Source organism: Cetorhinus maximus, unplaced genomic scaffold, assembly GCF_964194155.1.
Source record: "Cetorhinus maximus unplaced genomic scaffold, sCetMax3.hap1.1 HAP1_SCAFFOLD_2952, whole genome shotgun sequence".
Lineage (NCBI taxonomy): Eukaryota > Metazoa > Chordata > Chondrichthyes > Lamniformes > Cetorhinidae > Cetorhinus > Cetorhinus maximus.
The window spans coordinates 20,535-35,158 of record NW_027598882.1 but is presented as its reverse complement, the minus strand read 5'-3'; the positions used below and the strand labels follow the sequence as shown (position 1 = coordinate 35,158).

The following is a 14,624-nucleotide window of genomic DNA, read 5'->3' as shown; positions in this document are numbered from 1 at the left end:
CTGTGCTCGGTCCCCTATTATTTGTCATTTATATAAACGACATAGATGACTATGTGGAGGGTATGATTAGTAAGTTTGCGGATGACACAAAGATTGGCCGGGTGGTTGACAGTGAGGTTGAGTGTCTTGGGCTACAGGAAGATATAGACGGGATGGTCAAATGGGCAGATAAGTGGCAGATGGAATTTAACCCTGAAAAGTGTCAGGTGATACACTTTGGAAGGAGTAATTTGACAAGGAAGTATTCAATGAACGGCATGACACTAGGAAGTTCTGAGGAACAAAGGGACCTTGGCGTGTGTGTCCATAGATCTCTGAAGATGGAGGGGCATGTTAGTGGGGTGGTGAAAAAGGCATTTGGGACACTTGCCTTTATCAATCGAGGCATAGATTACAAGAGTAGGAAGGTCATGTTGGAGTTGTATAGAACCTTGGTGAGGCCACAGCTGGAGTACTGTGTGCAGTTCTGGTCGCCACATTATAGGAAGGTTGTGATTGTACTGGATGGGGTGCAGAGGAGATTCACCAGGATGTTGCCTGGGATGAAACATTTAAGTTATGAAGAGAGGTTGGATAGACTTGGGTTGTTTTCATTGGAGCAGAGAAGACTGAGGGGTGACCTGATCGAGGTGTACAAGATTATGAGGGGCATGGACAGGGTGGATAGGGAGCAGCTGTTCCCTTTAGTTGAAGGGTCAGTCACAAAGGGGCATAAGTTCAAGGTGAGGGGCAGGAGGTTTAGGGGGGATGTGAGGAAAAAGCTTTTTACCCAGAGGGTGGTGACAGTCTGGAATGCACTGCCTGGGAGGGTGGTGGAGGCGGGTTGCCTCACATCCTTTAAAAAGTACCTGGATGAGCACTTGGCACGGCATAACATTCAAGGCTATGGGCCAAGTGCTGGTAAATTGGATTAGGTAGGTAGGTCAGGTGTTTCTCATGTGTCGGTGCAGACTCGATGGGCTGAAGGGCCTTGTCTGCACAATGATTCTGTGATTCTGCTGGATCTAATGGTTGAAATGGTTTCTCTGCAGGGATGCAACGTGTGGGAAGATTCAGTGCCAGAGTTCTGCTAAAAACCCCAAGGAACGTAACACGGTTTCCATCGATACCACCATCCAGTTCAACGGGAGGGACGTGAAGTGTCGCGGGACTTACCTTTACTCAACTGAGAATGGTCAGGCCGACCTCCCTGACCCTGGCTTGGTAAAAACTGGCACCAAATGTGGTGATGGCATGGTAAGGATTCACTGGGCAGGTGTACCCAGTGGCACTGTGGACAGAAGCAATACTGGAAGTAACTGAAGCTGACTGTCTGCTTGTTGCTGCTTTTTAACTTATCCTTGTGCAGGGATTATATTATAAAGTGGGTCACCCCATTGTTGGAAAAGACTCGTTCTAAATGGAAGTCTGGTTCTCCGTTCCTTTGTGTTGGGTGATTTTATAGAATAGGTCAGATGATGGGATGTCGGTATGAGATTGTTTTGCTGATGTGTACAATATGGACTGTTTACACATTTGAATGTTAGATTCCAGTCACCAGTGAAATTTGGAAGGTTCATTCTCTTCTCCTGGGACCAACCCAAAAGGTATGCCACAGCCCTTAGTATTCCAGCTATTCTTCCAAGATAAGATTCTAAGGGTCCTTCCATGAGCTTTTTGGCTATGTGACCCTCCACCTTTTCTTTACAGGTCTCACGACTGTGAATACCTCAGCTCACTGTTCAGATTGCCAGCAGATACCCAACTGCCTTGCCGCAGCTTTCCAAGCCAAGTCTGCTTCCTGCTTTCTGCCTCAAGGCTCTGTGAGGACCACTGTAGATTGCCTCCAGTACCTATAAACTAGAGCAAATCTTCCAGCTGCTTTTCCCTCACAAATTCCAAACTGAGGCAGAGTCCCAACCTCATTCCATGAGGTGAACAATGAATTCAGTATTTTCTCTGCTTGAAGTGCAGATCGAACTAACTAACATTTATTTTCCTTGGCTCTCCCGACTCAGTGAACTGCAGTCTGCACCTAAGCCAAAATTATGTCTGTCCCTAAACTGAACTGTCTGCTTCTGTCGGGATAAATTAAACGAAAGAGCCTCTTAACCAAGGCTGCACCTTGAATCATTATCTCTATGGCAACATGACACATATGGCTTGTTCCCAGATACAAATGCAAATTAAGTATCTTGTAATTCCAAAGTTTTCCTTGATTCTGGGAAACCGTATGAATAACTTATACTTCTAGCAAAGAGAGGACAATATACCCTAGGTTCACAGGTGCCATTACAAAGCTAAGGGCTGCTCTTTATGACCTCACCTTTCTAACTGTTTACCTCTTAAGTCAACTTGACCTCAACCTCGAAATTTGTTTAAATTGCATTTACTTCAGAGTTGTTTACCTGTTTCTCAACCAGATGTTCTCATTTTCTACAGTCAAAATCTTAATTCCTAAAACTAAAAGTTGTGTTCTGAAACATACAAACCATGAACTAGATATTCGCAGCAGCTCTCAGTGAGACACTGGGGGGGGGGGGGGAGGTGTGGGGGGGGGGGGGGGTGGGGGCGCGGGGTTGGGGGGGGGGGCGCGGGGTTGGGGGGGGCGCGGGGTTGGGGGGGGCGCGGGGTTGGGGGTGGGCACGGGGTTGGGGGGGGCGCGGGGTTGGGGGGGGCACGGGGTTGGGGGGGGCGCGGGGTTGGGGGGGGCACGGGGTTGGGGGGGGCGCGGGGTTGGGGGGGCGCGGGGTTGGGGGGGCGCGGGGTTGGGGGGGGCGCGGGGTTGGGGGGGGCGCGGGGTTGGGGGGGACGCGGGGTTGGGGGGGGCGCGGGGTTGGGGGGGGGCGCGGGGTTGGGGGGGGCGCGGGGTTGGGGGGGGCGCGGGGTTGGGGGGGGCGCGGGGTTGGGGGGGGCGCGGGGTTGGGGGGGGGCGCGGGGTTGGGGGGGGCGCGGGGTTGGGGGGGGCGCGGGGTTGGGGGTGGGCACGGGGTTGGGGGGGCGCGGGGTTGGGGGGGGCGCGGGGTTGGGGGGGGCGCGGGGTTGGGGGGGGGGGTTGCGGGGTTGGGGGGCGCGGGGTTGGGGGGGGCGCGGGGTTGGGGGGGGCGCGGGGTTGGGGGTGGGCACGGGGTTGGGGGGGCGTGGGGTTGGGGGGGGCGCGGGGTTGGGGGGGGCGCGGGGTTGGGGGTGTTGGGGGGGAGGGGTGGGGGGGTGGCGGAAGCGTTCCAGATTTGAATTGTGTGCAGTAACAGGCGTGAGAAAAGCTGTTTCACCCTCCAGCCACAATGGCAGCTTTCCGTGCTGTATCGCTCCATTGCTGGTGCATCCCTCCTCATTAAGATGCGTTCCCGGGAAACACAGCGGATCCCTGGTGGGACAGCCTCTGATTCGCCGGCCCACCCTGCCACCATCTCAGGCCTCCTGTAATCCGCACGGCGCTCTCTCTCTCTCTCAGGCATCGGAAGCTGCTGGAAAGTCATGGCTGCCAAAGGGAGGAAATGTGCTGCTCCTAAATTCAGCGCCTACTGGACACAGTGGAGGCTGTGACCCCTCTACCTCCCGCTTTGGCTGAAGACCAGCAAGCAAGGTGCCAATACAGCATTGTCAGCGCCAATGCCCTTCAGAAGAGAACAGCCACCCAGGGCCGCAAGAGGGTGAATGATCTCCTCCGTTCCACCAGGGGTAAGTCACTCTTTCCATCACTCCCAACTCACACACTCATAAACCCATCACACACCCACAGGGCCCTCACTCACTGTCAGTGCAAGGGACATCACCATTCACTCTCTCACACTCACCGTCATTGTCCTCATCCTGTCCATGGGACCACTCACCACCCACACAGGTCAGGTATACTTATCATCTGGCCCAGCAATCGTCCTGATCCACTCTCCCCATCCCTATCCATACAGGACAAACTGGAACAACAGGAGGGAGAGGTCACAGACAGGTGGAGGGATGCCGGAGATCAAAGTTCAGACAGAAATTGAAAACAGAGCCATCCAGCTGGCCGGCGATGACCGGGACCGGTCCAGTGCTGACGGTGAGGTCGGCGCTGCTCTACCAAGTGAGGATCCAGCAGTGCAACATCCATCAGACAGCCAGGCTGTGAGTGATGTGTCCTGTTTCACAGGCCCCTGCCAGGCACTGATTATCTCCCCTTGCTTTCACAGGCACATCTGGGAAGCAGCCGACAGAGTCCATGACCCAGGGCCTCCGGGCAAACTCTGAAGAAACCTCTGAAGAGGAATCTGAAGACTCCCTCCCTGAAGTCCCGTCACAGCCTCACCCACACCCTCCACCAGCGCAGAGACACACACCTCGGTGAGACCCAGCTTTAGAGTAGCCTCAGGATCACAATCTGTGAGCACATTGCACTTTCTGATCCACAGCAGGCAGCGGCAGAGACTTCCCAGGTCCCCGGCACTCGGAGGAGCTGCTGGAGGCCAGAACGTTGCTGAGTCCGAGTCAGATGATGAGCCTCTGGACTCGGTCATGTCACAGTTGCTGGAGCTGCAAAGACAAGCTTGGGAACATCAGGAAGGGAGGTCCACTGCACTCCTCAGATTGCAAAGCACGATGGAGGAGTCTGTCCGTCTTCAGGCTGAGGTGATAGCGCCGGCATTGCAACGCACCGAGGTCAACACTGGCAGGATGGCGGCCGCCATAGAGACCTTGGTCCAGGACGTCGCTCCTGCACTGCTGCATGGGCTCAACTCCATTGCTGATGCCATAGTTGCCCTCCAATAGTGTGTATGCAAGAGGGATGCAGAGCAGCTCGATCTCACTCCAGCTACCCCTTCCGCCCACGGAGTCAGCCAGGGACCCTCGGGCATCCATAGGGAGCAGGATCAGTGGGTGCACATCCCGGGCCCACCCACCCAGGTGGCTCTGGGAGTGACCGACCCATCTGACTCCTCGCTTCCTGTGAACTCCACAGATCCAGCTCCACAGATTGAGGAGGGGCCACTGTCACACAGCAGGACCCCGAAAGCAGGCCGGGGCCCTCCAAGTCTCGGCCCTCCAGAAGACGCCTGCCAATGTCATCACAGACAGAGCGTCACAGTCAGCAGGCTACCTCCTCCTCCACTGTGGATGTCCGGGGAGCATCAAGACATACCAGCAGGGTTAGGACGGTTAAAGAGAATTAGTTGCCTGGGCACGGGTGTTAATCACTTGTACAGACTGTTCACTATTGTCAATAAACTCCCAAGACTGTCTCCCTGCCTGTGACTCCCTGTTCTGATGAGCAGTGTTTGTGTCACTCAGATGTGAAACCTTTCTGCACAAGATAAAGGCAGGTGTCTCAGTCCAGGGCCTCTTCCCTGTGTCTGTGCAGCCTTCAGACCACAGTGATGGTCCAGCCTCACACTCCCTGGACACATTACTGATGCCTGCACCTCGATGGTGCTGGTCATTGCTGCCAGAATGTAGTGGGCAGGTGCCACAGAGTTCCCTCATTCTCTCTGTGTGCTCTCAGCACCTTTAAGGTAGGGCTGGCCCCCATCACACCAGCATCTGCGACCAGTGATGCTGTGCACCAGCTCCTGAAGGGCTGAGGTGCTGAAGGTGGGAACAGCATCAGATGCATCTAAAGTTCCATGGCTGCGTCTCTGAGATGGCCCTGATCATGGAGCACGAGCGAGCTTCCCTCAGCCAGACAGGAGTCAGACATTCTCAGAGGCTATGTGAAGATCTATGGAGTGTCCTTACTGTATGTTGTCATCATCCTCCTGCGATCGAGCGACTATTAGGGCCTCCGCTGTGTCTCTATGACAGGAGCCTGAGCACTGAGGGTATTGACGCTACCATCAGCCACACAGATCAAGGTGAGGATGTCAGGACTGTCCTCACTGCATCTGCTCATCATCCTGCACCAATCTGGCAGCTATGAGGGCCTCCCACGCACATCTGCCTCATCTGGTCAGTGCGATGGCCTCATCGTCGGCATCCTCACCTTCGAGGACCTCCTCACCCTCATCACCCTCATCCTCCTGGGCGTCCTCCCCATTGGAGGAGTCCTCCAGCTCCTCCATCTCCTCCCCAGCCAGCTCCTCTCCCTGTTACAGCGCCAGGTTGTGGAGCCTGCAGTAAGTGAGGATGATGTGTGACACCCTCTGGTGACTGTATTACAGTCTCCACCAGACCGGTCCAGGCACCAGAACCTCATTTTCAGCATCCCGATGGTCTGCTCCACAAGGGTGAGAGTTGTAACATGAGCCTCGTTGTACCTTCTCTCTGGTGCAGTCTGAGGCTGCCACACGGGTGTCATCAGCCACGACCTCTGTGGGTAGCCCTTGTCCCCGAGGAGCCAACCCTGCAGCCTCTGTGGACTCTGGAAGACGTCAGGGATCTGAGACCTGCTAAGGATGTAGGAGTCGTGGACAATCCCTGGAACCATGCAGAGACGTGCGGATGTATTTGTGGTGGTTGCACACCAGCTGAACATTCAGCAAGTGGAAGCCCTTACGGTTGACATAGTTGACCACTGGTCGTCATGGAGATCTGAGTGCCATGTGAGTGCAGTCGATCGCACCTTCACCAGTGGGAAACCCGAGATCAGGGCAAATCCAATTGCTCTTGCATCCTGGCTCTCCTGGTTCCGGGTGAAATGCCCAAAGTTGGCATCTGCGACTTGTGGGTGGAGGCTTGTGAGATCACAATTCACCTGTGGAGCCCTGAAAGGAGCCACTGGCATGGAAACTGAGCGCCGTGGTCACTTTCCCAGCCACTGGCAGTGGATGCCCTCCATGTCCCCTTGGCACCAAGTCCTGCAGCAGGTGGCAGATGTGAGTGACCAGGTCCCTGGACTGTGCAGTCGTCGGCAACACTTGTTCTCAGTCACCTGCAGGAATGGCAGGCGGTGTCTATAGACCCTGGGTCTGTTGAGGTGCCTACAGGCGACAGCTGGCTGTGGATCTCCAGCTGTGTGCACAGCTGGACCTGTCACCTCCATCGTGAGGGAGCTGCTTTGCTTGAGTGGCCTTTCTTTAGAGGCCGGAATCTAAACATGTGGATGAAGCTGCAAGTGGAGGGTCTCAGCTGTGGAAGAATGGTCACTTTTGACAAGTAGGTGCTGCTTCCCTCACCCCTCACCCTCCCGGGGGTATTTCCTTCTGTCTGTGATGTCTTGCCCCCCAACAACCCCCCCAAACTGGTCTGAGCCGCACTGGAGACCTAGCCCTGGCATCACACTGAATGCCAGCTGGGAAATAGCAACTTCCCGTGCCCCCAGTCTCTTCCTTAATGTTCTCTGGGCGCTGGTGACGAGCGCTGCGTAAGGTTGGTGCACTCGCCTCCACGGTCCCCTCCACATTCCCCTCGAGGTTCAGCTCACCAGCTACACGCCTTTTAAAGAGAGTGCTGAAGCTTGTTGGTCTGAAGTCACCGATATGGGAGGTAAGTTTGATGTCGGGGGGGGATGATTCCGGTGAGCAGGGCTTATAATGAGATGCTAAAGTATTGAAATGAGGTTCCCAGCATGCAACAGTGGGAAACGTGGCCCCCAGTTGACGGGTGGAGTGGACGATCGTAAACTGGTTTCACAATGGCATAAAATGGATTTTTGGCCTTCTGGCCATATTGTCTTCCCCCTGCTGCCAACCATCACACTCAACAGCAATGGGGGGTCAGAAAACTCCCCCCTGGGTGGACATGCTCCATTTATACCACCTCATTGAGATGTTGGCTATACGTTCTTTTTATTCATTCACGGGATGTGGGCTTCGCTGGCTGGGCCAGCATTTATTGCCCATCCCTAGTTGCCCTTGAGAAGGTGCTGATGAGCTGCCTTCTTGAACCGCTGCAGTCCATGTGGTGTAGGTACACCCACAGTGCTGTTAGGGAGGGAGTTCCAGGATTTTGACCCAGCGACAGTGAAGGAACGGTGATATATTTCCAAGTCAGGGTGGTGAGTGACTTGGAGGGGAACTTCGAGGTGGTGGTGTTCCCATCTATCTGCTGCCCTTGTCCTTTTAGATGGTAGTGATTGTGGGTTTGGAAGGTGCTGTCGAAGGAGCCTTGGTGAATTCCTGCAGTGCATCTTGTAGATGGTACACACATTGCTGCTACTGTGCGTCGGTGGTGGAGGGAGTGAATGTTTGTGGATGTGGTGCCAGTCAAGCGGCTGCTTTGTCCTGGACGGTGTTGAGCTTGTTGAGTGTTGTGGGAGCTGCACTCATCCAGGCAAGTGGGGAGTATTCCATCACACTCCTGACTTGTGCCTTGTAGATGGTGGACAGGTTTTGGGGAGTCAGGAGGTGAGTTACTCATCGCAGGATTCCTAGCCTCTGACCTGCTCTTGTAGCCACAGTATTTATTTGGCTAGTCCAGTTCAGTTTCTGGTCAATGGTAACCCTCAGGATGTTGATAGTGGGGGATTCAGTGATGGTAATGCCATTGAACATCAAGGGGCGATGGTTGGATTCTCTCTTGTTGGAGATGGTCATTGCCTGACACTTGTGTGGCGCAAATGTTACTTGCCACTTGTCAGCCCAAGTCTGGATCTTGTCCAGGTCTTGCTGCATTTGGACATGGACTGCTTCAGTATCTGAGGAGTCGCGAATGGTGCTGAACATTGTGCAATCATCAGTGAACATCCCCACTTCTGACCTTATGATGGAAGGAAGGTCATTGATGAAGCAGCTGGAGATGGTTGGGCCGAGGACACTTCCCTGAGGAACTCCTGCAGTGATGTCCTGGAGCTGAGATGACTGACCTCCAACAACCACAACCATCTTCTTTTGTGCTAGGTATGACTCCAACCAGTGGAGAGTTTTCCCCCTGATTCCCATTGACTCCAGTTTTGCTAGGGCTCCTTGATGCCACACTCGGTCAAATGCTGCCTTGATGTCAAGGGCAGTCACTCTCACCTCACCTCGGGAGTTCAGCTCTTTTGTCCATGTTTGAACCAAGGCTGTAATGAGGTCAGGAGCTGAGTGGCCCTGGCGGAATCCAAACTGGGCATTTATTTTGGAAGTAGTAAACTGTGAAGTGTAAAATTGTCCTGAGCAATGTTGTTAATGTATTTTGGACTTTCTGTCTTCAGGTGTGCATGGACAGGCGATGTCAGAATGCCTCCTTCCTAGATGTGGGCAAGTGTTTGAACAAGTGTCATGGACATGGGGTAAGCAGTCCCTCTTCCTCACACTCACTCCAGCAGATTCCACTTATCTCAAAGACTCATTGCACATCAAATCCAGGATCATTTTGCAAAACTAAGAAAGTTATGTTGGTGGAAGCAAATATAATACTTGCTGTATAAAAAAATAATTGGGTAAATACTTGAAAGGGAAATCTTAGCAGGGCTATTAAGCAGGGGCTTTGGATTAATTGGAAAGCTGCTACGAAAGAGCTAGCACGGGCCTTATGGGCTGAATGGCCTCCTGTGTTGTATCATTTCGGGATGACTTGAGAATTTTTCATTATTTATTCATTCAGGGGAACTTCCAGGTGGTGGTGTTCCCAACTATCTGCTGCCCTTGTCCTTCTAGGTGGTAGTGGTCGTGGGTTTGGAAGGTGCTGTCGAAGGAGCCTTGGTGAATTCCTGCAGTGCATCTTGTAGATGGTACACACACTGCTGCTACTGTGCGTCAGTGGTGGAGGGAGTGAATGTTTGTGGATGTGGTGCCAGTCAAGCGGCTGCTTTGTCCTGGACGGTGTCCAGCTTCTTGAGTGTTGTTGCTCATGTGACAGCTCCTGTGCCTCAGGAAGATTTTCAAGTTCACACTCGCCCCCCTTCACCCCCCAACACACAACAGCGCTCAGCACTGCCGCTCACATTTCACACTGGGCGGCCCTTAGTTAGCCCACTAGCATGAAATCGTGGCCTGGCCCCGCTCGCGGGTAGCAAGCTGCTTCCTGACCTCCCCCTCCCACCCCCACCCAGCCCCCTGACAAGGGAGAAATCCTCCCCAAGAATATCAAATTTCAAACCAGCAGAACGATTTATAGTACCGAAGAAAAGGCTGCTGGTGGGTGGTACGATCCAACTGAGGTTACCTCTGGACAAGCCTGATTCCAGAGTGGAACCCAGCTTCATAAATCCGAACTTTGATTTGCTTGTTTAGAAACGTGGAGAGCGGCTACTGAACAGAGTCACAGGAGTCAGCTGGTGAACTTTTAACAAAAGCATAAAACATTTATTAAACAAGAAAAGATGAGCTATATTACATTATTCCTTTATCCACAACTACAGCTTTACAGATATATACAGATTTGTAAGGATAACACAACTTACAAAAGCTATCTTATACTCTCATGTTCACAGTAAGTACACAGTCCATGTAAACCAATAGGCAACCTGTGGGTCAGGCACACCAGACTCTGAAACCAAGTTTCAGATGTCACCCCAAACAGATACAGCTCACCTCAGCTGAACTGAACTTACTTTTCTGTCTCTGTGGGGCCTCCTGTTGCTCAGCAACAGCACAGCTTTTTTCTACCTTGTGTTTGCCTTATCTTCCCATCAAGAGTCGTAAAACCTTCATTAAAATGCAGGCATCTTTTAAAGTGAAACTAAAACTCATCTTCCCCTTTTCTTAACGCACAAATACAGAAACACAAATTAAACGTAACTTAAAGATATACCTTATTCCTAACACGCCCCAAATACACATAGAACTTACTTAAATTTTCTCTATTTCCTAACATTAGTTGGCAAGTTGTCACTGATTGGCCAAGATGTTGACTCCCGGGCAATTTAAAAAAGGCATAATGCTTGAACTTATTCCTTTTGTTTACAGAAACAGGTCCCTGTGTATGAATGTGCGTCACTCCTAGCAGGGGTAAATGAGCCACATTATGAGCTTGACTGATTGTGTTAGTTGTTAGTGTAACGATTAGCACGCTCAGGATTGCTCAGCAAGTACTGTCCAATCACAGAGTGACATTGAACTGTGGGTGTTTTGTTTTGGGTTTTGCAAGCACGGGTTGGTTGAGTATGGTCGGTACTCAGCCAGTTAAAGGCAGCTGGAGGAACATAATTTAATCAGCCAATATTTAAGGTATACAGTCTACATACCTGGCACCACAGGTCAGGAGTAGGGATGTTTGCTGATGGCTGCACATCAAAGGTTACTGCACAAAATAAGAGCTCATGGTGTAGGGGGTAACAGATCAGCTTGGATAGAGGTTTGGTTAGCTTACAGTGAACAGAGAGTACACATAAATGGGATGATTAAAAGATTAATAAGGAGGGAAAATTTAGAGTATGAGAGAAAGCTAGCCAGAAATATAAAAACAAATAGTAAGAGTTTCTATAGATATTTAAAAAAGAAAAGAGTTAATAAATTGAGCATTGGTCCTATAGAGAGTGAGTCTGGAGAATTGATAATGGGCAATAAGGAAATGACAGATGAATTGAACAGGTATTTCGCATCAGTCTTCACTATAGATGATATAAGTAACATCCCAGAAGTAGCTATAAGCCAGGAAATGGAAGGGAGGGAAGAAATCAGGAAAATTACAGTCACCAGATTGCAATTAAGTAAATTGTTGGAGCTCTGAGCTGACAAATGCCTGGATCCTGATGGACTTCATCCTAGGGTCTTAAAAGAAACACTGAGATAGTTGATGCACTGGTTTTAATCGATTCGATTTGGGGAAGATCCCATCAGATTGGAAGAAAGCAAATGTAACTCCTCTATTCAAAAAGGGAAGGGGACAGAAAATGGGAAACTACAGGTCAGTTAGCTTAACATCATAGGGAAAATGTTAGAAGCTATTATTAAAGAAGGTATAGCAGGGCACTTGGATAATCTCAAGGTAATCAGGCAGAGTCAACATGGTTTTGTTGACTTGTTGAAATTCTTTAAGGAAGTAACATGTGCTGTGGATAAAGGGGAACTGGTGGATGTTCTGTACTTAGATTTCCAGAAGGCATTTGATAAGCTGCCAAATCAAAGGTTATTGTGGAAAATAAGAGCTCCTGGTGTAGGGGGTAACATATTGACATGGATAGAAGATTGGCTCGCTGCCTGGAAGCAGAGAGTTGGCACAAATGGGTCTTTTATATCAATGATTGGACAAAGGAATGGATGCTAAATTTTCTGATGACAGAAAGATAAGTAAGTTGTGAAGAGGATGTAAGGAGGCTACAAAGTGACATAGATATGTTAAGTGAGTGGGTAGAAATGTGGCAGCTGGAATATAATGTGGGAAAATGTGAACGTGTTCACTTTGTCAGGAAGAATAGAAAAGCAGAATGTTAATTGGTACCTGAATATAAAAGTGGGGAAGTTTTGCTACTGTTATACAGGGCATTGGTGAGGCCACACCTGCAGTACTGTATACAGTTTTGGTCTCCTTATTTAAGAAAGGATAGAAATGCATTAGAAGCAGTTCAGAGAAGGTTCACTCAACTGAGTTGAGTGGGCTAATGGGATTGTCTTATAAGTAAAGGTCGGATAGGCTGGGCCTGTATCTATTGGAGTTTAGAAGATTGAGAGGTGAAATTAATGAAACACATAAGATCCTGAGGGGACTGGACAGGGTGGATGTAGAGAGGGTTGTTTCCTCTCGTGGGCGGAGTCTAGAAATAGGGCTCTTTAAGGACTCGCCCATTTAAGGCACAGATGAGAAGAATTTTTTTTCTCTTTGGGTTGTCAGTCTGTGGAATTCTCTCCCCCAGAGAGAAGTGGCGAATAAAGGCAACTACAGAGGCATGAGGGAGGAGCTGGCCAGAACTGACTGGGAGATGAGTCTAGCAGGAAAGACAGTGGAACAGCAATGGCAGGAGTTTCTGGGAGTAATCTGGGGGACACAGCAAAAATTCATCCCTAGGAAGAAGAAGCATACTAAAGGGAGGACGAGGCAACCATGGCTGACAAGGGAAGTCAGGGACAGCATAAAAGCTAAAGAGAAAGCATACAATGCGGCGAAGAGCAGTGGGAAACCAGGGGATTGGGAAGCCTACAAAGACCAACAGAGGACAACTAAAGAAAAAATAAGGAGGGAGAAGATTAAATATGAGGGTAAACTAGCCAGTAATATAAAAGAAGATTGCAAGAGATTTTTTAGATATATAAAGGGTAAGAGAGAGGCAAAAGTGGACATTGGGCCGCTGGAAAATGCGCTGGAGAAGTAGTAGTGGGGAACAAAGAAATGGCGGAGGAACTGAATAGGTACTTTGCGTCAGTCTTCACAGTGGAAGACACGAGTAACAACCCCAAAGTTCAAGAGAATCGGGGGGCAGAGGTGAGTATGGTGGCCATTACCAAGGAGAAGGTGCTAGGAAAACTGAAAGGTCTGAAGGTGGATAAATCACCTGGACCTGATGGATTACACCCCAGAGTTCTGAAGGAGATAGCTGAAGAGATAGTGGAGGCGTTAGTGGTGATCTTTCAGGAATCACTGGAGTCAGGGAGGGTCCCAAAGGACTGGAAAATTGCTAATGTAACCCCCCTGTTTAAGAAGGGAGTGAGGCAAAAGACGGGAAATTACAGGCCGATTAGCCTGACCTCGGTCGTTGGTAAGATTTTAGAGTCCATTATTAAGGATGAGATTTCAGAATACTTGGAAGTGCATGGTAAAATCGGGCAAAGTCAGCATGGTTTCATCAAGGGGAGGTCATGCCTGACAAATCTGTTAGAATTCTTTGAGGAGGTAACGAGTAGGTTAGACAAAGGAGAGCCAATGGATGTTATCTACTTGGACTTCCAGAAGGCCTTTGACAAGGTGTCGCACAGGAGGCTGCTCAGTAAGATAAGAGCCCATGGTGTTAGAGGCAAGGTACTAGCATGGATAGAAAATTGGCTGTCTGGCAGGAGGCAGAGAGTGGGGATAAGGGGGTCCTTCTCAGGATGGCGGCCGGTGACTAGTGGAGTTCCGCAGGGGTTAGTGTTGGGACCACAACTTTTCACTTTATACATTAATGATCTAGATGAAGGAACTGAGGGCATCCTGGCTAAGTTTGCAGATGATACAAAGATAGGGGGAGGGACAGGTAGTATTGAGGAGGCGGGGAGGCTGCAGAAGGATTTGGACAGGTTAGGAGAATGGGCAAAGAAGTGGCAGATGGAATACAACATGGGGAAGTGTGAGGTCATGCACTTTGGTAGGAAGAATAGAGGCATCGACTATTTTCTAAATGGGGAGAGAATTCAGAAATCTGGAGTGCAAAGGGACTTGGGAGTCCTAGTCCAGGATTCTCTTAAGGTTAACTTGCAGGTTGAGTTGGTAGTTAGGAAGGCAAATGCAATGTTGGCATTTATTTCGAGAGGACTAGAATATAAAAGCAGGGATGTGCTGCTGAGGCTTTATAAGGCTCTGGTCAGACCACATTTAGAATATTATGAGCAATTCTGGGCCCCGTATCTCAGGAAGGATGTTCTGGCCCTGGAGAGAGTCCAGAGGAGGTTCACGAGAATGATCCCAGGACTGAAAGGCTTAACATATGAGGAACGTTTGAGGACTCTGGGTCTATACTCGATGGAGTTTAGAAGGATGAGGGGGGGATCTGATTGAAACTTACAGGATACAGAAAGGCCTGGATAGAGTAGACGTGGGGAAGATGTTTCCGTTAGTAGGAGAGACTAGGACCCGAGGGCACAGCCTCAGAGTAAAGGGAAGACCTTTTAGAACAGAGATGAGGAGAAACTTCTTTAGCCAGAGAGAGTGGTGAATCTATGGAATTCATTGCCACAGAA

General features: G+C 50.4%; 1 protein-coding gene across 1 annotated transcript in view; it reads left to right on the top strand.

Moving 5' to 3' along the window:
* Positions 1-1,031: 1,031 nt before the first annotated feature.
* Positions 1,032-14,624, top strand: part of LOC144677738 (disintegrin and metalloproteinase domain-containing protein 19-like) — a gene marked incomplete at both ends in the record, with an annotated part of 29,873 nt that continues 16,280 nt past the window's right edge. The window contains 2 exons of the mRNA XM_078537763.1: positions 1,032-1,236; positions 9,026-9,103. Of these exons, the coding sequence (XP_078393889.1) occupies positions 1,032-1,236; positions 9,026-9,103 (283 nt within the window). The remainder of the gene's footprint in view (positions 1,237-9,025; positions 9,104-14,624) is intronic.